At 42.8% G+C, this 27,182-nt stretch overlaps 1 protein-coding gene across 1 annotated transcript; it reads right to left on the bottom strand.

The window, feature by feature from the left end:
* Window positions 1–650: 650 nt before the first annotated feature.
* On the bottom strand, window positions 651–13,320 carry LOC111013391 (cathecol O-methyltransferase 1). Its single transcript, XM_088122678.1, is given in 7 exon segments — window positions 651–1,110; window positions 1,811–1,827; window positions 1,830–1,874; window positions 2,469–2,763; window positions 10,513–10,990; window positions 11,079–11,293; window positions 11,368–13,320. Coding segments are annotated over 5 exon segments (1,017 nt in total). The 5' UTR covers window positions 10,876–10,990; window positions 11,079–11,293; window positions 11,368–13,320; the 3' UTR covers window positions 651–813.
* Between the last annotated feature and the right edge of the window lie 13,862 nt (window positions 13,321–27,182).

The following is a 27,182-nucleotide window of genomic DNA, read 5'->3' as shown; positions in this document are numbered from 1 at the left end:
TTTTTATCATCGTTTTAGCAAAGACATTGCTAAAATATCGAAACTTTTGTGCAAGTTGCTTGAAACATTTGAGTTTTACAATGGGTGCATGGAAGCATTTAACAAAACTTAGAGAAGCAGGTGAGAGGAAAGGTAAGATTCTACCTTCTCTGTAATACGCTAGTAGGACTTTGTCATATTCACAACTTACCTAAATCAATCACTTTTTTTTTTCTTTTTGCAAAGTTTAAGAATTCGATTTTTCTTTTTTAAGTTTGAGAATAAAATAGAATAGACATGAAAGGTTCTCGTAGCAAAATAAGATTAAACTAAAGTTTCATTCGAGGTTTTGGAAAAAAAATTGAAAAACTATGGGCCCATTTGGTAATGTTTACATTTCTTGTTTTTCATTTCCTAAGGATTTTGCTACTCACTTTATTTCTTGTTTCTTTCTTTTTTTTAAGATTAAACTAAAGTTTCATTCGAGGTTTTGGAAAAAAAATTGAAAAACTATGGGCCCATTTGGTAATGTTTACATTTCTTGTTTTTCATTTCCTAAGGATTTTGCTACTCACTTTATTTCTTGTTTCTTTCTTTTTTTTTAGAACACTCTCACAGTTGTATAGAAGTTTCCGAAACAACCAAAACAAGTTTATTCTTTCTTGTTCCCATTTCCAATCTGTTCCAAAACATTAATAAAAAAGATTGTTTTATCATACTTGCAATTGAATTCATGAATGTTGGAGCCATGCAACTCATTTTTTTCTTCATTAAATATGAAGAAATAGAAACAAGAAATAGGAACAGTAACGTTACCAAACAGAGCCTAAAATTTCATTTTAAGAACTCCATGAGCCAAAGATTACATACAAAACATTCAAACTTGATGTATTTAAACCCAGCTGCAGTTGCAAGGGCTTTGAATTCATCTCGAGTTCGCTCTTTCCCCCCTGGATTTTGAGTCATCATAAGCACATCGACTTCGGTGATGGACTTCACTGCACTCGTGGTCTCAACCATCATTGGCAATACTGCCTCTACAACAATTATCTTTCCATCACTTGGAATCGCAGCATAACAATTCTTCAACAACTTCACGCAGTGCTCGTCACTCCAATCATGGAGGATCCACTCTAACAATTTAAAGGAAACAAAAAATTTATGATATGGTAAAGTTAATACTTCTTCCAAAATAGATTGAAAACATTACATATTAATCAATAAATCACACAAATTCCAACCAATAAAGTTACATAAACACTTAAGCCCATTCACGAAAATACATATTAGTCTGATTACAAGACTACTTCGATTTAGTTACTAGTTCTATTTATCATGTTTGATAAATTAAAAAATTGATTTTAGAAAAATATAAAATGATTTAAAATTGATTTCTAAAGTATCACTTTCCTGATGATTTTGAAAAATCAATTATTCTTAAATATCTTTTTCAAAATGACCCCTTCTACCATCATTCTCAAACACACTTTGAATTTAAAGTTAGAATTAATTTTATTTGAGTTGAGAATACAAATTTTTTTAAAACATAAAATTTGTGCCAACATGAACTTAGCTCGACCATATTAACACCTATCTCCAATCATAAGGTTGTAAGTTCAAATCTCCTACCAACTTTAGTTTTTACTTGTTCTAAAATAAGAACAAATAAGCTTAGTAGTTATTTAGGATTATAATAATTTATTTAACCAAACAAGAAATATTTTTTTCCTTAATTCTATACAATATGAAGAACATTTTTGATGGATGGTAAATATTTATCATATAATTATGTTTCTAAAAGACAAAATTAATTAAGACCGATAAATCTAACCTTCAAGAAAATAGCCCTCCCCTTGGAACGCTCTCAAACATGTCTCCTCCTACATGTTCTACGCCTACAAACATTATCTCAAATTATTGCTTTATTCAATTTACCTTGAGATTTATAACAATTTTAAACTTTCAAATTTACCTATCCAAAACATGATTTACCCAACACCCCTTTCTAATTTTCCATCAAAATATTGAACCTCTACCAAAATTCATGTTCTTCCAACTAACCTAACTCGATATATCATGAATTTCATTAGTTGCGTCTACAAATAAGTTACCAGGTTAGATATCTATTACTCCTCACTAATGCCTAAGAGTGTAAATTGGTTCGAGTTTGGAGGGAAAAAGGACAAGATTTAATCAGTTTAGTTTTGTAGAGAAATAAACTAATACCGAACCGAACCAGTTCGATTTTTCGTCAGCCTACCTTCTAATCCGATTAGGTTAAAATAGACAACCGAACCACACCTGTAAAAATCAAGTGAATCAAACAAACTTGGCTCGATTCAGTTCACCTCAATTACTTACACCCCTACTACTGACAAAGACATCTTTAAACTATTAATATCAACATAGAAAAAAACAATAACAAAACTTTTCAAAAACCTGTAAGGATCAAATTAAAACTAAAACTAAAACTTTTGAAAACTATGTACCAGGATAGGCCGGGGCATCACGGATGAAGTTGATGCCTTCTATCGAAGGGTATTTAGAAGTGATGATTTGGAGAGTGACCCCTAGGCCACCACCAACATCAACTAGTTGTTTGAGATTTGCAAAGCCTTTGTAGGACTCAACAATCTTCTTAATGCCCATTGTGGTTTCATTCAGCATTGCAGTGTTGAAAACTTTGTTAAATCTTGTATCAAAGTCAGGGTACTCAAAGGCATGTACTCCACCATGAGCCCTATTGAAAGCGACTCCTCCTTCAATAACTGCATTCTTCAACTCCTGCAAATTTTGATTCTGATTTCATATTTTTTTCGTTAAATAATTTTGTTTTTTAGTTTTATATTTTTCAAAATTAAGCTTAAAAATACTACTTTCATCTATGTGTCTCTTCTTTTGTTATCCTAGTTAGTAAAATTTCAGCCAAATTTTTAAAACTAATAAAATTAAATTTTAAAAATCTATTTTTGTTTTTGAAATTGGGCTAGAATTCAAGTGTATGCTCCTGAATAAAGAGAAAACCAGACCAAAAAAAATGGTTAGAAATCAATAATAATTTTTTAAAACAGAAAGCACAAAATAAAATGGCTGTCAAACGGTGCCTTAGAGATTAGGATTCGGTTTCAAAGTTTATATTAATATTAGGTTAAATATATCAAATGACCCTGATTTTTTAGGAAATTCTCGATTGGGTCTGTTGGAGGCGAATTTGGACCTGCCACGTGTCACGATCAGAGAGGTAAGTCGAATTGACGTGTGGATGAAATTAGAATATTCCCTAAGATTGTTTAGGTCAGCGGTCATGGACCGAGCTGAAAAGACGAGCGGACCTTCAACGGAATCCGTAAACGTGTTTCTTCCGAACCCAACAACACGCCGTATTTTTAGGGTGTGTCAGAGTTCCTGTCGGGCCCAGTTTCTATAAATAGAAACCTTAGCCTTAAATGCAAGGTACGCAATCCTAGATAGACTTGGCAAGTTAGCTCGGACTAGAATTGACTTGCTCGTCGGAGTGCTAACTTTATTTTACAAGTCTCAAGAGGGTTCGAGGAAGGTGTTGGACCGTTGGCCGTAGTTCATTCTGAATAGTCCGATCTAAGACTTATCCAAGCTCAGCGATTTCGAGCTCCAACATCTGGCGCCGTCTGTGGGAAAGACACATCTAGAAGTCAGTCTCACCTTTTGCAATCTGAGCCAATGGCCCAAACCCGCACCCAGCAGTCACGATCCCAACTTTCACCAATCCGCTTCTCGAGGAGGGATGCTGCCACTTCCCGTGCCCATCCTCAACTCACGTACTCCCAGGTGGCCGGAACTCCTGTCATCGAATGATGACCCCAGGCGGGGGTGGTCAAGAAAAATGGAGGTCGGCCGGCCACATCCGATCTCGTAGCAGTCCTGGACTTCCATCTTATCTCAGATCAGTTTCCGCCCCTACAGCTTCAGAGGAACGGCTTGCCGCCCCGCGCACCTCGTCTCCGCGGCTGGGGGAACACAGGTGCGCGCTCCAGAGCGAGTGCTGACGCGGGTGTGGACCCCGTCATGGTAACTGACGTGATCGCTGAGCTTACGGAAGTCAAGGTGAGGCTCGAAGTGGTCGAAAGAGGCAACGAGATGTCCGACTCCTCCGTCTCCAGGGATCCCATTCGAGGAAAAGGCCCGGTGCATCCAACCCAAAGAACGGAATATCATTTTCGACCTCGTAGGGAGGCCCGAGCTAGGGTACCCTCTCGAAGGCCACAACGGGCGGAGATAGGCGGTGCCCTGGGAGCGCAGGTACGTAGCCACCTTCAGTAGGACAATCATTTGATAGCTACAACGCCTGACAGGGCTGAGGTGAAGGGCCACCAAGGCGACGAGGGGTGGCGCCTAAAGATCGGGAGTACTGGACCGACAACAAGGAGGGAAGCCCGAGGTCGACAATCGGGAGAGGTCCTCCAAGGGTGATCATTCGTTTCAGTCCAAAGTGGACCTCCTCCGAGACCAATTTCAGAAGGAGATAGAAAATCTCAAGCGGTAGTACAGGCCTGTAGATCCGCATCCCGTGGCCGAGCAAGAGGAGCAGCCTTTCTCCCAAGCAATCTTGGACGCACCTATCCCACTGAGGTTCAAAGCCCTGGTCATGAGCTCCTACGACGGGTCTGGAGATCCGATCTCTTACGTGGAGGTGTTTGAAGGGAAGATGGATTTCCTGGCCGCGAGTGGCGCCATGAAGTGCCGAGCATTTCAGATAGCCTTGGAAGGCTCGGCAAGGTTGTGGTACCGACAGTTGAAGGCCTGGTCCATCGACAGTTATCAACAGTTGATGAGGTTGTTCATCAACCAGTTTTCGGCTCGGCAGTTGCTGAAGTTACCGCCCTCTCACCTCGGAACATTGAAGCAACGGGACAATGAGTCCCTGACGGAGTACATCGCTCGGTTCATGGATTAGCATGTCAAGGTGGTAAGTTGCACCGACGACATCGCCATGATGTATTTCATAATAGGGTTAAATGGCAGGAACCTCACGATCGAGTTCAGAAGTCGTCCGCCGACCTCACTGAACGAAATACTCGCCCGAGCTCGGCAGTACATTGATGGCCTGGAGTTGTGGAAGGCCAACAAAGCCAGGCGGAGCAGCCGCAGTAAAGATCGGGACCAGAAGTCCCCTCCTCCAAAGAAGCAACGTGCTGATGATAGGAGCTTGTCTCGACGGGCCGACGACAACAAGAACCGAAAACACCGTGGTAAGAGAACCCCTTCAGACCGTCGGGGGCCGAAGTTTGATAGGTTCACCCCGCTGAATGCCTCAATCGCGGAGATCTACGCAGCAACTGAAGATACCGACCTGGAGGCGCTGTTCGCAGCCTCAGAAAAGCTCCGCCGATCTTCGGGGAAGCGAGACAAGCGACTCTACTGCAGATTCCACAAGGATCACGGCCATGACACTTCTCGTTGCTTTCACTTAAAGGAGCAAGTAGAGGACCTGAAGGAAGGTCATCCCGCAGTAATAAGTACCATCCATGTGGGCCCAAGTGGGGGACAGTCAGGGCAGAAGAGAAAAGCTCTGGCTCGGGAGGCAGCACACGAGGTCTGTACCTCGTACCCCAAGGAGCCCGTGATGCCGATCTTGTTTGATGAACAGGACAGTGAGGGAGTGCATCTGCCTCATAACGACGTCCTGGTGATCGCCCCACTAATAGACCACGTGAAGGTCAGAAGAGTGCTTGTTGATGGCGGAGCGTCGGCCAATATACTGTCCTTCTTGACCTACACCGCCCTAGGATGGGAGATGAGACATTTGAAGCGTAGCCCGACGCCTTTGGTCGGCTTTGCCGGGGAGATGGTTAGCGCGGAAAGATGTATCTCACTCCTTGTCACTGTCGACGAAGGAGATCAGCAGATGACCAAGGTCGCAGAGTTTGTTGTGATAGACCGAAGCTCGGCGTACAACGCCATACTTGGCCGACCCCTGATTCACGACCTCAATATGGTCCCGTCTACTTACCATCAAGTGTTGAAGTATCCGACCTCGGCTGGAGTCGCCACAGTTCGAGGAAAGCAAAAACCGTCGAGAGAATGTTACACGGCTGCGATGAAGGGGACCAACACCTGCGCGGCAATCATGGAGCCAGAAACAGCCGCGCTACCGTGCGCCGACAAAGCTGAGCCCAACTGAGGCACCTCAGTTGAGGAACTAGAACTTGTCCCCTTGTCGGGGCCAGATAAGCAGGTCAGTGTCGGTAGCAAACTGGGAGCCGAGGTGAAGGGACAACTCATTGACTTTCTGAACGCGAATTCCGACGTGTTCGCATAGTCCCATGACGACATGCCAGGCATAGACCCAAGTATAATGGTGCATAGGCTTAATGTAGATCCTAGCTGTAGGCCTGTGAGGCAAAAGCGTCGGTCTGTCGACGCCGAGCGAAGTAATGTAATTTGTAAAGAAATCGAGCAGTTGCTACGAGCTAATTTCATAAGAGAAGTTCACTACCCTGCGTGGTTGTCTAATGTCATTTTAGTTAAAAAGTCTAACGGCAAGTGGCGTGTCTGTATTGACTTTACGAGCCTCAATAAGGCGTGTCCGAAAGACAATTTTCCCATACCTCGAATAGATCAGCTCGTCGATGCAACGACAGGGCATGAGCTACTCTCCTTCATGGATGCTTACTCCAGGTACAATCAGATTCGGATGCATGCGTCCGACCAAGAACACACCGCCTTTGTTACCGACCAAGGGCTGTATTGTTACAACGTCATGTCTTTCGGCCTGAAGAACGTTGGGGCGACCTACCAGCGGATGCTGAACATGATGTTCGACAGACAAATCAGGCGTAACATGGAGGTGTATGTGGACGACATGTTGGTGAAAAGCAAGCAGACAAGTTTCCATTTGGCCAACCTGGCAGAGGCTTTCAGCGTACTTCGGAAGTATCAGATGAAGCTCAACCCGAGCAAGTGCGCCTTTGGGGTCTCGTCGGGAAAGTTCCTTGGGTTTATGGTCCACGAATGCGAAATTGAGGCGAATCCGGACAAGATAAGAGCATTCCTCGAGATGGAAGCACCGAGGAATATTAAGCAGCTGCAAAGGTTGAATGGTCGTTTGGCGGCCTTGAATCGCTTCGTATCTCGCTCCACTGACAAGTGCCACAATTTCTTCCAAACGTTAAGGAAAAAGGGTCGGTTCGAATGGACCGACGATTGCGAAGCAGCACTCCAGCAGTTGAAGCGGTACCTCAGCTCGGCTCTGTTGTTGTCCAAGCCCATGCCTGGCGACGTTCTTTATTTGTACTTGGCCGTGTCTGAAAATGCGGTGAGCTCAGTACTTATTAGGAAGGCAGAGGGACGACAGAGCCCTGTTTACTACACAATCAAATCATTGACCGAGGCCGAGGCCCGTTACCCCTGTGTTGAGAAGCTGGTTCTAGCCTTGGTAACCTCGGCGCGCCGGCTACGACCATACTTCCAGGCGCACAAGATAATCGTTCCGACGAACTTCCCCTTAAGGCAGATATTCTACAAGCCCGAAACGTCGGGTCGACTAATGAAGTGGGCCTTGGAGCTCAGTGAACATGACATCGCCTTCGAGCCCATAACAGTGTTGAAAGGTCAGGCAGCCCTGGACCTTGTGCCGAGCTGACCCCACCAAGGCAAGGGAGCAATGTCCGTGACCAGTGGACACACTACGTGGATGGTTCGTCCAATGAGAAGGGTTGTGGGGCAGGCATGCTACTCCTCGGCCCCGGTGGTCTTCGGTTCGAGTACACGCTCCGGTTCAGTTTCCGAGCTTCCAACAACGAAGCCGAGTACGAGGCGTTGATAAATGGACTGAAGGTCGCCAGAGGAATGGGTGTGAAGCGACTCTTGATTCTCAGTGATTCCCAGCTGATCGTCAATCAAGTTACCGAGGAGTACCAAGTGAAGGATGCACGTATAGAGAGGTATCTGGCCAAAGCCAGAGGGCTCCTCGCCCAGTTCGAGGACTATGTGATCTGACAGGTTCCGAGGTCCGAAAACTCCAACGCTGGCGCACTGGCCCGCCTAGCCTCAGCTTACGAGACCGACCTGCTGAGAATAGTTCCTGTTGAAATACTCGCCGAGTCATCTATCGACCAGCTTGAAGTAATGGAGGTCCAGTCAGCTCGGCTCACGTGGATGGGCCCGATTAAAGACTTCCTAGTCAGTGCCTCAGCCCCTGCTAATCCGAGCCAGGCCAGGAAGCTCCGACGTCAAGCTGCTCACTACTTGATGCAATAAGGCAAGCTCTTTAAGAAGGGATATTCCCTACCATTACTATGGTGCCTCGGCCCAGAGGAGGCGAGGTATGTCATACGTGAGATCCACGAAGGAGTTTGCGAAAACCACGAAGGAGCTCGGTCCATGGCCGCCAAGATCGTCCACCAGGGGTACTATTGGCCGACGATTGAACGCGACACTAAGGAGTTCGCCAAGACATACGACAAATGCCAATGCTTCCCGAGCATCTCGAGACAACCCCCGGAGATGCTGACGCCGATCTCAAGCCTTTGGCCTTTCGCTCAGTGGGGGATAGATCTGATCGGCCCACTACCGACGGGGAAGCGACAGTTGAAGATTGCCATATTAGCTGTAGATTACTTCACCAAGTGGGTGGAGACGGAACCTCTGGTGTCTATTTCCGAGGGGAAGGTCGTCGATTTCGTATGGAAGAGCGTAATATGTCGGTTCGGTATACCGAGCGCCATCATCACCGACAATGGAAAACAGTTCAACAGTGCCCGGTTTAATCAGTTCTGTCAACAACTCGACATACGCCACCTCAGCTCGTCTCTTCTCTGGCCCATCAACAGTCCAACGGGCTGGTTGAAATGTCAACAAGATCATCAAGCGGGGTCTGAAGACAAGGCTAGAATCTCTGAAAGGTCGATGGGTAGAAGAGCTACCGGAGGTGTTGTGATCCTACCAAACTACACCCCGCCGATCTACTGGCGAGACGCCGTACGGCTTAGCTTTCGGGTCGGAAGCCGTCATTCCTGTGGAGATCGGCATGCCGACGCCCCGAGTTTAGAATTTCGACGAACGAACCAACAACAAAGCTCTCCTCGTGAATCTTGACCTACTCGAGGAGAAACGATCTCACTCCCAGCTCAGACTAGCAGAATATCAGAACCGTATGGCTAGGTACTACAACGCTAGAGTGAAACTCAGAACGTTCCAACTTGGCGACCTCGTCCTCAAGAAGGTGACACAGCATATCGGAGCACTCCAATCGAACTGGGAAGGTCCGTACAGAGTCTTGAAGATACTCCACCTTGGAGTGTATCTGCTGTCCGACTTCAATGGGAGGCAACTCCCTCACCCATGAAACGCCGAACATTTGTGAGTTTATTATCAATGAAATGTATGTAATCCGACGTGTAAAATTTCTCCCGTTAATGAAAGCCGATCTCCAATGACTTGCGCAAAATTTGACTTTATTCGTTAGTGTCGTCTGCTACTGTCGAGCTATGTCAAATGGGGGCCGAGGAAGACTACGTGGTATGACCTATGCTAACCTATGCTAAACGACCTATAACAAGTTATATTTCTACAAATGTTGAAAGCAATGGTTAGCTCGTAGGAACCTCGTTACCCCAAGTGCTTTCGATTGAACACACCACCGAGCTGAACTGCTCGGCTCGTAAGTCGTTGTGTAGAAAGAAATTATCAAGACTTGAAAAGACTTGAAAAAACTCAGATAACGAGACCAGAACTAAAGCTGAAATCTAAGTAAATTTTCTCTTTAAATTTTTCTAAGTATGGGAACATCGGAAAGAGTAACTCAGGTTTGAATAAAGTCGCGTTTCATTAAAAGGAAAAAAGCTTGATGAGGAGCCGAGGTATATATACCTCGGCTCAATACAATGTTTCAATTAATAAAAATAAAGAAAAGAAGCGACAGAAGAAGGAGACGATATACTCTTGCGGAGGGTCGGCAAGACTGCTAGTGTCTGCGTTGGCGTCAACAACCGCAGCGACCTCAGTAGCCTCGGCCTATTTACCGATGTCAGAAGGTCGGTCGGCCCAGATGGACTCGTACTCTTGCTCGATGGCAGCAACGGCCTCCTTCGGACAAACGGCGTCGACCTTGTTGACGGCGTAGTAGAAGCCCCTGTCCGCTAGATCACGGGCCAGGCCATCGAACTCGGGGAATTCTTTGACCTTCTTCTCCAAGTAGGCCCAACTCGCCAAATTCTGCCGAGCCTCGTTCCAGCCTTTCTCAGCAATCTCAGCTCGTTGTCTGGCATTCTTCAGGTCAGTACGAGCTTGGGCTATAGGGCCTTCGACCTGTCGGCCTCAGCTTCTTTCTCAGCTTGAGCCTGGCCAACCTCGGCCAAGAGCTCGGCGATCCGCCGCTCGTAGGAGGCGTACGTCTCCTCCTCATTCAAGTCCCGCCCTCCGAGCTCCAAGCTCATCATTGATGCTGAGAGGCAGGCATGGTAGTGCAGCTGCAAAAGCTCGGGGTCAGATCAAAAGAGATATAAAAAAAAAGAAGAAGAAGGGGAAGGAAATGAAGAGTAGGCACGAGCTTACCTCTGCAGCAAGAGCTATGGTCTTTCTCACTACCTGCACAGGGTTCTCGGGCGCCTGAACAGCTCGCTCTACACGGCGGGAGCTGGAGGATCTGACCTTCGTTGCTGCCTCGTGGATGCTGAGGAGAGAGAAGGCGAGCTTGAATGGCAGACGAAGCTCGTTGTACTGCCGCCGGCCCTGATGAGAACCGTCCTCCGAGTCGACCATGATGGGGGGAGATGGAGATCTAGAGTTAACATCTTCGAAGGGAAGTGTCTCCCTCACTCTCTTCCTTCGCAGCAGTGGAGTAGCCGACTCCTCGCCACCAACGACGGTCTGCAGAGGCTGAGCCTGAAGGGCCTGAAGTTTGGCCAAATTCGCCATCCCAGGGGCCGGGACGTCGACACTGCTCTTACGATGTCGAGCCTAAGGAGTTGCTGGAGGAATAGACGGGGCCGAAGCTCGTTGTCGCTTCGTGCGAGGAATTTTGAGGCCATCTCTGAAAAAGGGATGAGATCAGTAAACTAACGAGCAAAAAAGTGACAAGGTTAGTGATGAACGAGCTAAAAGTTTTGGGAAAAAGTTACCTTCAGGGGCTTTCCGCTTCTGTGAGCTGTGTTGCCGAGGTTTGGGGAGCTTCTTGAACTCGTCCGGTTGGTCGTGAGAACTGAGACCGCTAGAGAAAAGGTGGGAGTTCAAGACGAGTGCTTCACCCCACAGCGCGTACTTTAGGCTCCGACCTTGGGCTCGCCTGATGATCTCCCAAGACTTGTTGTCGATCCTCGAAACGGGGATGGCAGGGCTGCACCATGAAACCTTGTCAGAAGCAAAGACATGAAAAGAAGAGACAACCTAGATCATACCTAAGACACTCACCTACGTCTCCGAACTCGACTGGGACTTGGCAGGTCGGCTCACCCCTCCGTCCCTCAGAAGCCACTCGCCAGAGACAAGGAACCAACACTCATTCCAATTTTTATTACAGGAGGGGTTCCTAATCAGCTGACCTACGTTTCGCCGAGCTGAGAGGTAGTACCGACCCTCTCCCTCGTTGGAGGCTTTGACGGTGTCGGTCGCTAAGAGCTGGTCTACCGTGAGCCGGTCCTCATCCTCGTCTCGGAGGACCCACCACAGAACGTAGGCTCCGAGTACGGTAGACCACCCATTAGGGGAGAGCTGAGCTGGAGCGAGATTAACGGCGCTAAGGAATCATTGAATAAAGGGATGAAGTGGAAGCCTAACCCCCTTATTGAACATCTGGGGATAGAAACTGACGAAGCCCGGAGGAGGGTCGCCGAGGTGTTCCCCGATGTTAGGTACCCTAAGCTCTATGGAGTCGGGGATCGAGTAGGTTTTGTGGAGCTTGGCTAACCTACCTACCGAGCAAGTCGAAGGGGGAAGCTTAACTACCGGACCAGGGTTAGGGCTTTTCGAGGTGGAGGCTATATTGGGGTTTGCCGAGCTATCCTCGACACGAGGGTTCCCTAACCTAGAAGCTAAGGCCGGATCCCCTAAAACGTCGTCTGAACTAGAGGAACCAGACGACCCAGACGACCAATCCCTAGACAAGCTACTCATCGTCAGACCTAAAGAAGGAATCTAGAGAGCCACCTAAAGAAAGAAGGAGAGAGTACCTGACTTGGAAACGGTCGAGGTACACGAAAACTCGAGAGTGAAAAAGTGAAAAGTGAAAAGTGAAAGATGAAAAACTTTCGTCTTTTATAGGACAGCCCGGAAGCACAAGGGCCGTACGATCGAAAAGAGAGATCAACGGACAAGATTTGTCCACGCCAGGCGATCCCCGTGGCGACGTTTGAGTTCTCGAGGCAGGAACTAGGGCTGACGACATCAGTGACATCACCCACAGACGCGTGGATTCGGCCACCTTCGCTTAGCTCGAACTACTTCGCCGGGCCGACCTACGTCACGCCGAAGTGGGGACCAATGTTGGAGGCGAATTTGGACCTGCCACGTGTCACGATCAGAGAGGTAAGCCGAATTGACGTGTGGATGAAATTAGAATTTTTCCTAAGATTTTTTAGGTCGGCGGTCATGGACCGAGCTGAAAGGACGAGCCGACCTTCAACGGAGTCTGTAAACGTGTTTCTTCCGAACCCGACAACACGTCGTATTTTTAGGGTGTGTCGGAGTTCCTGTCGGGCCCAGTTTCTATAAATAGAAACCTTAGCCTTAAATGCAAGGTACGCAATCCTAGATAGACTCGGCAAGTTAGCTCGAACTAGAATTGACTTGCTCATCGGAGTGCTAACTTTGTTTTACAGGTCTCAAGAGGGTTCGGGGAAGGTGTTGGACCGTTGGCCGTAGTTCATCCTGAATAGTCTGATCTAAGACTTATCCGAGCTCAGCGATTTCGAGCTCCAACAGGTACTTAATATTTATAATTCTCAATTTTATCCTTCATATATATATATAAAAAATTCTCCATTATGTCCTTCCGTATATAAAAAACATTTTCAAATTGTGTTAACAAAAAGATGATGTAATATTATTGTTTATTTACCCTACTAAATTTGCACTGACATTAGGTATCTCAATTAGACACAAATTCTGTTAAAATCACTAACCTACCAAAAAAAACTTAAAGTTAATAGGTTACCTAAATTTAATTTGATACTTTTAACCTATGAGCAATCAACCCAAAAACTTAGTTTTAAGTTAATTGATTTATTATAAATTTAATCTATAATAAAATCTAACCACCTGGACATAATTGTCCAATAAACTTTTAGATCAGGATAAAGAATTAAAGTCAAACATCAATACTCTTAACCATAAAAAATGAAACTGGAAATGGAAAGAATGGGAAGATGCAAACCAGCTATCAAGAAACACTTGATCTTGAATCAACGATATCATGGGGCCCAACGACACACCATCTTCATTACGAACGAAATACTTAGAAACCGGCGTGAGGCTATAGAGTCTCTTCACATTCCCACCTTCATCCTCCGCTGTGGAGCATCCGACCACCGAGTGCGTGGCCAGAAGCCTCAGCATCCGATCGACCATCGACGCCGCATTCCGGTTCGTCGCCGTTATCTTTGCTGCTATCTCGGCCGCGGAGAGCTCGGCCCCGGGGCTGGCCTTCGCCAGGATCTTGAAGACTCCGAGCTCCAAGGCGGCTTGGAGAGTGAAGGGAAAAACTGATAAGGTAACCAAATGAGCAGCGTAAGCAAAGTGTTGCTGTTCTTGGTCGTCGGCGGAGGAGGAATTGATGGCTTTTTGTTCCATTTGTGCAACTCTTTTTTGTGGTTGGAGTTGGAGGAAGAGATGAGGTTCGGGAATGGAATTATTTTTGTGAGTTGTTTAATATGGTGTTCCTTCTGGCTTGGTTGGTTGCCTGTCCAATCAACGTGGGGCTTGTTTCCACCCAAAAATAACTATTTGGGGCTTATCTTAACTTTAGTGAGAAAAGAAATTAAAAAAATAAAAAAAAAAAACACTTTAGTGAGATAAATAGTAAATTATAGTTCTTTTTTTCTCATGTGACTTTCCTACTAGGCATATCTTTAACCAATTGGTCCCAATCAACGTTTTTTAGAAAATTCTCCATTACAAATTTTATTTATTTATTGTTTAATTAAATAATTCCGACAAAAAAATAAATGGTTAAAAATAACTTGTTACTAGGAAAAATGAGTTACTATTAAGTTATTAATTGATTAATAAATTTGAATGGTGGGAATGATGGTAATGTAAACTTATTCTTTTTTTAATACAATATATGGAGGTGGGAATTCGAAGTCACAATTTTTTTGTCGGAAATAGGTAATTTAACAAGTTGAGTTGTGGCTTGTCACTCATAGAACGAAATAAAATATATATATTAATTTTCCAGCATAAATAATATAAATATATATATCCCTCATTCCAATCATAAAACAAATTTACATATTCGTCAATCACTTTTATTGTTCGTTTTTGTAAATTAGGAAAAAAAAAGGAAAAAGAACACTAAACAGTTCACTTTTTTCTTGTTATAGGGAGCAAAAACGATCCAAGCCAGACGAAAGGTTGGACCGTGAGGTAGAAGCCCGAGATCATCGACGAAGGGAGCCGACCCATAACGAAAGGGCCGACCAATTTTTGAAAGCCGACTTGCCTCGGCTCCGGCTTCTTGTCTTAGTCTTCGAGTCAAGACGCAACCCGATCTTTTCCGCCCAGTTCCTATGCCAACCGATCAAATACCCATGCTCGGTGTCGAGCCCGACATTCTCTCTCTTCTGTGGTCTACAAATCATTGGGCCTTCACAACAATCATCTAGGGCTCATTTAGAAGGTTCTGGAAACCTTTCAAGCGACTATAAATCGATCATGCTGCCTAACCCTAAGGTAAGCCGAATTCTACACTTGAGTTCCATTGCTCAACTACTCTCCTTACTAACTTAGGTATCGGTGCCCATGTGACAAGAGTAGCACCGGTCTAGCTGTGTTCGATTTTTCAGGTCTTCGATTACCTGATAATCGAGTTTGGTGCGAGCCACAGAAGGAACCAGGAGAGCATATTATACGCATCAACAATTGGCGCCATCTGTGGGGACGATACAGTCCGAGCAAGCCTAGCCGAGGCCCAGATCCGAGGCAAGTATAATGGAGGAAATCGACACAAGCCCTGGTGGAAGTCAGCAACGTTTTGAAAAGAGGAGCCTAAACGAGGTTGCCGACCACTTGGGGGAGGCAAGTCCGAGCCCTGGTCATCGACTAAATCCGACCACCCCCGATAGGGTAGAATCAGTCAAGGAGATAGAATCTATCCCTCTGACAGCCAAGGATCGACGAGTCAACATCATAATCAAATTGGGGAATGAGGAAAGAAAGAGCCTTATAAATTTCCTCAGAAGCAACGTCAACGTGTTCGCATGGCACATGAGGACATGTCAAGAATCGATAGAGGAAGAGCTACTGAAAGCAGGCTTCATTCGAGAAGTGAATTATCCCTAGTATCCAACGTGGTGCTGGTGAAGAAGCTAAATGGAAAATGGAGAATGTGCATCGACTTCACATACATAAATAAGGCCTGTCCAAAGGATTCTTTTCTCTTGCCCCGAATAGATCAACTGGTTGATGCTACCGCTGGACATGAAAGATTGAGTTTCATGAATGCCTACTCCAGGTATAATCAAATCAAGATGCAATTACCAGATCGGGAAAAGACCACTTTTGTCACGAGCCAAGATTTATATTGCTACACGGTAATATCGTTCCGGTTGAAGAAACCTAATTTGTGACCCCACCTCTACTTAATTTTGACCACACCTCCAGTGAAAAGACGAATTTACCCTTATTGTTAATAAATAGCATTTATGATATATTAACTTTCCACCCAACCATTTCACCAAACTTTAAACTCATATTTTACATATGTTTTGAATTTGAAACAATCTAAAATCGTCACAGATCACGTTTTTTAAAATCCTCTAAAGAAACATTGTCATGTGTTTGATCATTGTCCTCACACTATCCAAAATCGTTGTCCCTACATTTTCACATTTGAAGAGTTAGGTACGTTACATTGTACTTTAAAATTTCTGAAATGATTTGAAATATTTTCCATTCATACATGTTTACATTTGCTGGATTGGCTTCTTGAAAAAAGGAAAAAAATTAGATCATTATCCCTAACCAAGTATAGATCCGGGATTGAAGTTTCGAGATCCACGATTGAATACATTCAATCCTGGACTAATCCCAGTTTAATCCCAGTTCATTTTGGTTCGGGACATGAACCGAGACACATCCCGGACCAATCCCAAACCACAATTGTCCGGGATATGTCTCGAACCAAGACAGTTCGGGATGACATTTGTTTTTTTTTTCATTTTTATTACTTGTTTTTCAATGATAAATTTTCTTATATCACTGTGTTTTATCTATATGCAGGATGCCTCGTGTTTTCATAAGATTTGGTGGATAATTGAACGATAGTGAAAAAGATTACATCGGTGGTCACACGAGAAGATTGATAGCGGATAGTACAACCACGTATGGAGAATTTCTAGGTCACATGTATAGATTGAGTAATATGAACCCCTACAGTTCGATATTATAATTAGAGGCGTATATCATTTTAAAACTAAAGTTTGTGTAGTTGAGATAACTGATGACAATGACCTAAATTTTGTTTTTAACTGGTGAGGATGTATCTGAATTGCCTATATACATATTTACTGTGTCAAAGTAGGTACATGGAATGAAACGTACATGCCTTCTTTCTCATATCATGTAGGCCAAAACGTGTCCTCGATTCATGTGCCCACAGTTTGTATTCCCCCATTCTAGAGACCCACATATCCTATACCCTCATTTCCTTCCTCATCATCGAACCCCTCTTCTTCCCAATAGCCACACCCTTACTACAGGCATATAGGTCAAGATATAGCGGGTTTAAATCCATTGGAATCAGATGTTGTTCCATGTAACCTAGGAGATGACAGGGTATGTGATTGGGATGTGTGGGGATTGTGGAATGATAATGAAGATGAAAGTGATGAATCTTATGACCCGTTGAGAGAGTCAGAAGAACAAGACTATGAAGCAGAATTTGGGAATGATGACCATGACGATGCACTTGATGAAGACTCTGAGCCCTATGTGGAACAGGTACACACTGAGATTCGCAGGGATGAAGCAGCAGTCCGGCAAATGGGGTGTGTTGTCTCACTGGACAGCCTAATGATGAGAAGTTGCAACTCATAGTATAATTTTTTGGAACAAATGATGTTAAGGAGGGCGAAGTATTTAATACGAAGAAGGAGTTGATTTTGAAAATGAATTTAGTTGCAATGCAGATGAATTTTCAGTTTAAAGTAAAAAAGTCGGACACCAGAACTATATATACTATGCTGTGTTGATACTAGTTGCACCTGGAGACTTCGAACTACAAAGTTGAGGGACTGCAATCTGTTCAAGATTAAAAAATATTGTACCGTCTATACATGCAATGGTGGAGTTTTGAAACAGGATCATAGGCAAGCTAAGAGTTGGGTGGTCAAACATCTTGTCCAAACGAAGTTTACAGACGTCTCCTGCATGTATAGAGTGAAGGACATTATACAAGACACGAGGAAGGAGTATGGTGTCAATTTAAGTTATGACAAAGCTTGGTGGTCTAGTGACGAAGCACTTCGACTTATTAGAGAGGATCCAGCATCGTCATATGGTCTACTACCAACTTATGGTGAAGCATTAAAAATCATGAACCCAGGTACTATTTTCGAGTTGGAACTAAAAGATGACAAATATTTTAAATATGTCTTTATGACTTTAGGTCAATCGATTAAAAGGTTTCTGGCTTGTATTCGACGAGTGTTGGTTGTTGACGGGACCCACTTAACAAGGAAGTTCAGAGGGGTATTGTTAACAGCTTCTAGTGCTGATGCGAATAACCAGATTTACCTGGTAGCATTTGCTATTGTCGACGGTGAGACCGTAGCATCATGGGTATGGTTTATGACTCAAATAAAATGTGCGTTCGGCGTAGTGAACAATTTGGTTTTCGTTTCCGATAGACATCAAACCATTTTTAAGACAATTGACAAGGTATTTCCCACTGCATTTCATTGCTTTTGCATACAACATATTAAGATGAAATTGTTAGCCAAATTTAAAGTCGATGCGAAGGCACTCGATGAACTATTTCTAAAAGCTGCAAAGGCATATCAAGCGTCTTACTTCAACTCAATCTGGGCTCAACTTAGTGTGTACCCTGGTGTGAGGGAATACCTGGATGACATTGGGAAGGACCGTTGGGCTCGTTGTTTCCAAACAGAATTGAGGTACACACAGATGACCACTAATAATGTGGAGTTCGTAAATGCCCTTTTTAGGCATGCGCGTAGGTTGCCGGTAACTGCTTTACTATTAGAGGTATGTTACAGACTTGGTTCTACGATCGACGGACGCTTGCCTCTTCCTAATCAACCACGTTGTCCGACTACGCAAAAAATAAGTTTGATGAATACTCGAATAGTGCTAGGAGACACGTTGTAGTCAACATCGACCAGTTTCATGTTCAGGTACGCGATGACAACCTTGACGAGATTGTTGATTTCAACTCTAAGACATGTAGTTGTCGGGAGTTTGATTATTTTAAACTTCCATGCTCTCATACTATTACCGAGGAGATGATGCGAAACATAAATCCATACACTCTGTGTGACGAGGCATACATGACGAACTCCTGGGTAATGGCTTATGCAGAACCAATATTTCTAGTTCGCCAGATTTTGTCGACACACCGATGGAACCACCAAATACGGTTCCTAGAGTTAGCAGGAGGCGGACAGTTAGGATTCCTTCCACGGGCGAGGTGCGCCAAACACGTAAGTGCGGTCGGTGTGGTACGTTGGGACACAATCGCAAAACATGCAGTGAATCCCTTAACACAATGTGAATGTATGATGTTGTTGACTTTAAAGAAATTTGTAAGGTAACTTGTACCTCAAGCAACCAACCATGCATGCATACATTGGTAACCTTATGTGTTCTATTATTATTATTATTAATGTGGAGATTGTACTTTTATGTGTTTCATGTATTATGCATATAATATTCAAAAAATGGGACGACGTGCCCACATCTGTACAACGTACTGACGCTTAAAATATACAATATTATCTTGGGTCAAAGTGTCCATATTTAACCCGGTGACATCGCACTCAAAAAACCAGACACAGAAAATCTCGCAATCAGTCGCACTACTCTTTTGGGGTATGCGAATCGACGCACCCTTCATGGCACCACTGGCAAGTCGGGTCGAATTGAAAACATCTCGCCATGGTGCAGCACCGCAGGTAGGATCATACACATCGGCTTCAGCTCCTTCTCAAGTGCATCCAGTGGAGTGGTCGTTTGGAGTGAATCCGATACGGTTATATCGCCTTCTACAAGATTGATGCCGAGCATCACCCCGTGGTTCCCACCTACGTTGATCGGGGTGTACGCCATGTCGCATCACTCCAGGGCACGTTGTGGTCTGACTGCCTACCGTAGACATATTGGAAGATAATCTTCTCATTGCTTTAGGGGTATTTGGTCATCGTAGACAGGACACCCGGCTTCATAGCTGCATATAGACCGTCTGTTTGGTTCAGCAGAGTCTGTATAGGAATTGAAAAAAGATTTTATTAGTTACACAAATAATCAAAAAAGCATTTTATTAGTTCGAACCAAAAGCGGTAAAAAGTACTTACTTAGAAGTATGTCGCTTATCGCAAACTTCTTATGACAAAGATGGAGACACTTATCCAACTTTTTCACCGTAAACAGGACGAGAACATCAAGTACCTGTTACATTTAACCAATCCACATTGATGTAATCAAACTATTGAAAAATATAGTACTAGGAAGTGAGTAAGATGTACTTACTTCGTCCTTCAATTTGACACTAGGGTCCAATAGATCGCGATACCATTCCTTCCTAAACATGTCCGTACATGACTTCTTTAACTGGTGCTATATTGGATGAGGCTATCAAGCCTTTCATCTCGGAACGAAATGGATCGGGATAAGGTCCGGGATGAAAGGCAGAATAGCCTCATCCAAAATCGTCTCGAAGGCGTCGTTATGCCTTCCATCCCGGATCTTATCCCATTCTGTTTCGTTCCGGGATGAAAGGCAGGATAGCCACATCCGAGATGATCTCGAAGGCATCGTTCTGCCTTCCATCCCGGACCTTTTCGGATTGGGACAAACATCCGAGATGGAAGGCAGAATGTCATCTCGATCTCGGAACGAAGGCTTCAAACCCAGATTCTATCCCGAACCAACGTCGTCCAGGATTGAATCTGAGATAGAATCCGGGATTGAATTCTTCGTACGATTTCTCAGTCTTGTACTTACACAACATGAAATTAACCCTAAATCTACATGACTGCTTCAGATAGCCCCGATAATGATACTCAGAACAACAAATAATTAAAACTTTCGTTATATTTGAGCCAAGCAAACTAACCTTGCGATCAATGACTTCGTGGTGCGAAACAATGGAAGAGAAAGACTTAGAAGCGATTGTATGATGTTGTGGATGACTTCGTCCGACGTCGGAGATAGCATTCAATCTGGGATGGGGTTTAGGGTTCTAGGAATCGAGATGGGGTGGAAATTCTCGTTGGGTGCTAGGAAACGTCCGAGATGGGGTGGAAATTACGGTTAATAGAGATGAATTTCACCGGTTTTACTTGGAGGGAGTTGATTTTTTTAAACATGAGGGTACCATGGTAATTTCGCTTGGAGAGGGGTTAAAATTAAGGGAAGTTGGGTTCAGATATAAGGTTTTTAAAAAAGGGGACAGATATCCAATTTCAATTATTGTTGGGTCAGAAACCCCAATTTCCGAACAAAAGTATAGTTATTTTTTCTCTTGTAACTTTGTGTCTTTAACCAAATGGTCCTAATGAATCATATTTTGCCTTAATGTTTTAAACTTGTGGATTTTAAATAAAAATTCTAGTTTGTTTAGAATTACTGCAACTCAAATTAAAGAAAAATAAATAATAAATAAGAAACAATTAAAAAATAATAAAATAGAATTCACATAAATTTAGATGTCTAATAGTTTTTTTGAATACTTACTACATTCTTAAATTGAATTGTTATCATGTGCATGAGACAACGTGAGGCCTAGTAATTTCATGTAATGACATAAATGCTAGATATAGTAGTTATTACTCAAAATTACTTTTAAATAGTGTTGTTATGAATGAGAAAATCTTAATTCCCTTTATTCAATGGATTCAAAAGGGAAGATATCTTGATGACCTTTAGATTCAGGAGAAGATATCCTATATTCAAAAGGAGAAGATCTCCCTAAATTCAGATAACCAGATTTCCTACAAGTATCAGGATTCGAATTCCACAATCCCTAGATTTCCTAAATGTATCAGGATTTGAATTCCACAATCTCTAAAGGGATCAGCATTCAACTTCTATAAATAGGGAAGTCAAACCCTAAAGGTATGCTACAAATCCCTACTATTTGAGATGCTCACAACACTCTACACTTTATACTCAACTACTTCGATTCTGACTTAAGCATTGGAGCTTGTGTGGCAAGAGCCACACCGGTCTTTAATGTTATTCTGTTTTGCAGGCTCGTCGATCCCTTTTATTATAGAAGATTGGTGTCGTCGATGCTGTTCTGTTTTGCAAGCCAAATAGGTTAGAAACCAAAGAGTAAACCCTAGGGTATAAAACCATGGGAAAAAACCAAATAAGTTAGAAACCCAAAGGAAGTACCACTAGCCCTGCTAAAAGTTAGATCCCAAGGCAAAATCTAACGGTTAAAACTAACCGTATAGCAGAGCCGCGAATTAGCTTCCGAGGTCAAGCAGTCTCAATTTCAGTACAGGATTGATCTTTAAATGGAAATGAACGGAAAATGGATCTTTGGTTGATCGTAAATCGCCCAAGTGACTTGATTGCAGCCAACTACAACAAAAGAGAATGGGGCTATGACAGCCAGCCCATAAAAAGCGACAACTGACAATGACAAGTGTTCCAACTACAACAACAGCCCATAAATAGCGACAACTGACAACGACAAGTGTTCCAACTACAACAAAAAAGAATGAGGGCTATGACAGCCAGCCCATAAAACGACAATCAACAGCGACCAAAAAGAGACTATTCCTAAAAAATAGTTAACCCATGAATGACAAAATACTCTCAAAGCAGAAGTCTAATAATCTTCACTTCAACTTTGAGAGTGGGAGCTATTGTTATGGATGAGAAAATCCCAATTCCCATTATTCAAGGGATTCAAAAGGGAAGATATCTTGATGACCTTTAGATTCAGGAGAAGATCTCCCTAGATTTAGATTACCAGATTTTTTAGATGTATCAGGATTCGAATTCCACAATCCTTAGGAATCAAGATTCAACTTCTATAAATAGGGAAGTAAGTCAAACCTTAAAGACAGCGACAAATCTCTACTCTTTGCTATGCTCACAACACTCTACACTTTATACTCAACTACTCCGATTCTGACTTAAGCATTAGAGTCTGTGTGGCAAGAGCCACACCAGTCTTTGATGCTGTTCTATTTTGCAGGTCTCGTCGATCCCTTTTATCATAGAAGATTGGTGCGAATTTGGCGGAATCCCAAGAGGCCAAATTCCTGCATCAACAAGTGTGATGGGTAATTTACCTTATTCATGTAATACATATTTTGACATGTTGTTTGTTTGTTTGACATTTTGAGTAAAACCTTTAGCTACTAATCTAGCTTTAAAGCTAGGTTTATTCCACTACGACAATTAGCACCTTCAATGTCAATTGGTAGTTTATAAATAATGATGGTTTACAGAGAATGCAATGTCAGGTCTACTAAAAGTGAGATAGTATAAGGCTCCGACAATAGCTCGAAAACTACAAGCATCAATGTCCAAACATGGAGAACTATTTGGAGTAGTGGAGAGAGCTATAGGTATAGCACACACCTTTGCAGTAAGCATCCCAAAACGAGTCAAAATATCCCGAGCATATTTGGATTGAGAAACAAGAAGACCCAGATGTTGTGCGATTTATTTCGAGGCCAAGAAAATATTTCAAGCCTCCAAGGTCAGTCATATCAAAACAAAGCCGTAACTGATGCACCAAATGATCAATATACAGAGAGCTACTACCAGTAACAACAATGTCATCCACATAAATAAGTAAAAATGTAGTATAACCATCAAGATGGCGCACGAACAAGGAAGAGTCGCCTTGTGAAGCAACAAAGCCAAGGGTGAGTAAATGACTAATAATGCACTCAAACCAGGCTCTTGGTGCTTGTTTTAGTCGATATAAAGATTTCAAAAGCTTACATACATATTGACGATGAGATGGATCTAAAAAGCCCTGAGGTTGCTGCATATACACTTCTTCATGAAGCTCACCATGAAGAAAGGCATTCTTGACGTCTAGTTGACAAAGAGGCCAATCAAATTGAGAAGTTGAGGATAGGATAATCTGAACTGTAGGTTTCTTCACAAGAGGGCTGAAGGTCTCATCATAATCAATGCCTTCTTCCCGATGATAGTCTTTTACTACCCTTACTACTCCGTCCCACACAGTGTACTACTATCGGCCCTACCAGGCAACATTGAGTCTTCGGACTTATCCACCAAGGGATTCCTTAAATTTCTGTGGATTGCGTTGGAGGAAATCTACCAAAGCGAGGCAGATAGATGGACTCCTTCCCTGCTGCTAAGGGAGAGCAAGAAAAAAATCAAATGATTGTTTTTTTATGGCGTGAATCCTGTTAAGCGTTAGATAAATTTCAGTCTTAACAATCGAGCTTTGTAGGGAGCCACACTACCATCGGGGTTATGCTTGATGCGATAAACCCACTTACAACCGATTGCATTCTTGCCAGGTGGTATAGGAGTTAAAGTCCAAGTTTTTTGCTTTATTAAGACATCATATTCCTCACTCATTCCATCACACCAAACAAGAAGTGTGGAAGTTTTAGAATACGAGTACAGAGAAAGATTTTCCATAGAGATACCAGAATTACTCCTTGTCTGCATGGAATGTGTATTTTGTACGAAAGAACCAGAACAACCAGGATTCGTAGGGCCATTACAAACAGGTTGAATTGATATAGGAGTAGAAGTATTAGGTAACTCAACAAGTACATAGGAACTGACTGTAATATTCGGGGCTACATTGGAAGCACCAGATGCTACAACATCAGAGGCAACAGGATTATTAGAGGCTGCAATATGAGAATCATCATTTGCAGACTCTACAGTAATAGAGGCTGCAACATCTGAATATGCAGAAACCAAATCAGGGACAGCTACCAGTGATGGGGAAGTTGATGAAGGTGATGTAGGAGTAGCTGTCTCACAGCGATTAAAACCATCAGTTTGTGGTACAAATGCAGAGAGTAATAAAGGTAGAAGGGAAGTATGCGATGAGGAAGGACCAGATGGGATATGGGAGGTAGGAGTAGATGAGGAAGCAAAAGGAAAGGTAGACTCATCAAAGATGACATGTCGAGAAGTGTAAAGACGGTTGGAAGAAATGTTAAAGTACATATACCCTTTTGAGTCAAGAGAGTAACCAAGAAATAAACATTGAGTGGTTTTGGGTTGTAGTTTGTTGGAGAGATATGCTGTTAGTAGGGGATAGGAAGCACAACCGAAGGATTTTAAGAATGAAAAATCTGGAGGATGATGAAATAGAAGTTCAAATGGAGATTTATAACCAAGCGAAGGTGATGGAAGTCTGTTAATGACAAAAATAGCCACAACAAAGGCAAAAGGCCAAAAGAAGATTGGTAGGAAAGATTTTTACATAAGAGTAAGAGCGGTTTCAATGACATGCCGATGTTTGCATTCAACGACACCGTTTTGTTGAGGGGTATAGGCACGCGACTTTTGGTGAAGTATACCATGAGTACGAAGAAAGAAACTAAGGGAGTGATTAATGAATTCACCACGTCCATCACTACAAAAGATTTTGATACGATATGAAAGAAGATTTTCAATTAGAGGCTTAAAGTGTTGAAAAACAGTAAAAACATCAGATTTTCATACAATGGGAAACAACCAAGTGTATTTAGACATGTCATCAATAAAAGAAACATAGTAATTAAAGTCATTAACAAAGGTTTCAGGGGCAGGACACCTCACACATCACTATGTAGAAGTTCAAGAGGAAACAGAGAGACAGTAAATGACAAAGCAAAAGGAAGTCTATGCATTTTTTTCCATGTAAACAATGCTGACAGATACAATTTACATAATTATTTGAAGGTAAATACATAGATTTGAGAACAACATTAAGAATTGCATTACTAGGATGCCCTAACCGGTCATGCCAGATAGAATGAGAGGTTCGAGCCCACAAAAGCCACTGGTGGAGATGCAGCAACTGATCTTGAAGGAAGACCATCAAAGGAAGAGATAGGATAGAGGCTATTGACACTAGGACCTCGAAAGATTATCTGGCCCGAAGATTTGTCCTCAATAAGAAAAAAATTAGCATCAAACATAATGATACAATTGTTATCCATACACAGTTTATGAACTGAAAGTAAGTTAGAGAAAATATTTGGAACTCGTAGGAAAGGAGAGACAAGGAAGAAGTAGGTGTCTGAATTGTACCACAACCTGTATGGGTTATCAGAAGTGATTGGCCACTCCCAACAGCAATCTGATCATCACTAATATAATCAGTAGCAGAGGAAAAAAATGATTCATATCTGCAGTAACATGAGAGTTACATCTTGAATCAGTAAGCCAAGTGAAACCAGAGGAGTTCATAGCAACTTGATTCTGTGAGGCTAGCATAGCAACCAATTGTGCAGGAAGGTGGCATCCCTGAAAGTTGTAGTTCATTTTGTTATAACAGCCAATGGCAATGTGACCAACCTGTAAACATATCTGACACACAAGTCTCTGAAAGGAAGAATCAGAAACAGGAAGAGAAAACTGAGAACCAAACTGATTACTGCCAACAGATGGCGATTGACCACGATTACTGGTAATTTTTCCACGGCCACTATTACTAGAAGCCTTTGCCTTTCCACCAGAATAACCTCTACCGCAAGGAACATTCGGATTAAAATTCTAATTTTGAGGTTGAGAACCAGAGTTAGCAAATAAGGTAGTTGGCGAAGCGAAAAGATCGTAGCGTTTAGACTGTTTTTTCGATGGCAGCTTCTTCGGATACCAAAAGAACATGAAGTTCAGCAAAGGATACAAAATGTGAACAAGTATGCATAGAAGTTCGGAAGGTATTAAATTTCGACGGCAAGCCATTAAGAGTGTAAATAATCAGATCTTCGTCCTCAATAATCACAGAAACATTTGCCAATTTGTCTTTCAACTCTTTAACATGCTGAATATATTGATCCACTGATTCAGAGGATTTTTTTTCAAAATTGACTGCAGATCAGTCTTCAAGTTGACCACATTGGAGCGTGAACTAGAAGAATAGTGTTTGACAAGGGTGTTCTAAACTTGTTGTGAAGACTCACAGCCAACGATGTAGGCGAAAGCATCACATTGATCAAGGTCATTAAGGCGTGATCCTTAGCAATCCAGTTGTCGTACTTCGGATTGACTTCTTTAACAGTAGAAGACATAGACGACGAAGTCAAATTTGGTGCGGTAACCAAAAATTCCTCAGGTTTTGTAGTGGAGCCATCGACAAAACCATATAACTTGTGAGCTTTAAGGATTGAAGTCAACTGGAACTTCTAAAGGACAAAATTGAACGAATCGAGTCTGATGGAGACAAGATTGCAAATATTGGACAAAGAAAAATTGGAGAGTTAAGATCCTTTGGAGTAGATGAATCCGCCATGGAAAAGGATTCAAGAAATTTGAAAGAATTTGCAAGAAATAGAATGAAGAGCAAGACGTGTGTGCTAAGAAAGAATGTGTGGAAGCAGGATCGAAGGACGTTAGTCAAAAAGCTCTGATACCATGTAATAAACTCTTCAAGAAATTGAGAGTGCTCTTCATTGATGATAAAAAAGAGCTTACAAAGAGTATTTATGAAATGATACACATTTAACAACTTAACAAACTCATAACAAAAACTATAACAAACTCATAACAGAATCTAAATAATAATATCAGTCAACAATCAGTTAACATTGTGAACATCGGTAATATTATTCCAAACGTTGGTAGAAGGATAGTTCTTCCAACATTTATAAACCTTGCCAGAG

Source organism: Momordica charantia (assembly GCF_013281855.1).
Source record: "Momordica charantia cultivar OHB3-1 chromosome 4 unlocalized genomic scaffold, Mcharantia_2.0 BLBB01000004.1, whole genome shotgun sequence".
Classification (NCBI taxonomy): domain Eukaryota; kingdom Viridiplantae; phylum Streptophyta; class Magnoliopsida; order Cucurbitales; family Cucurbitaceae; genus Momordica; species Momordica charantia.
Note: the sequence above shows the minus strand (reverse complement) of the source record. Positions and strands in the feature narration are given on the sequence as shown.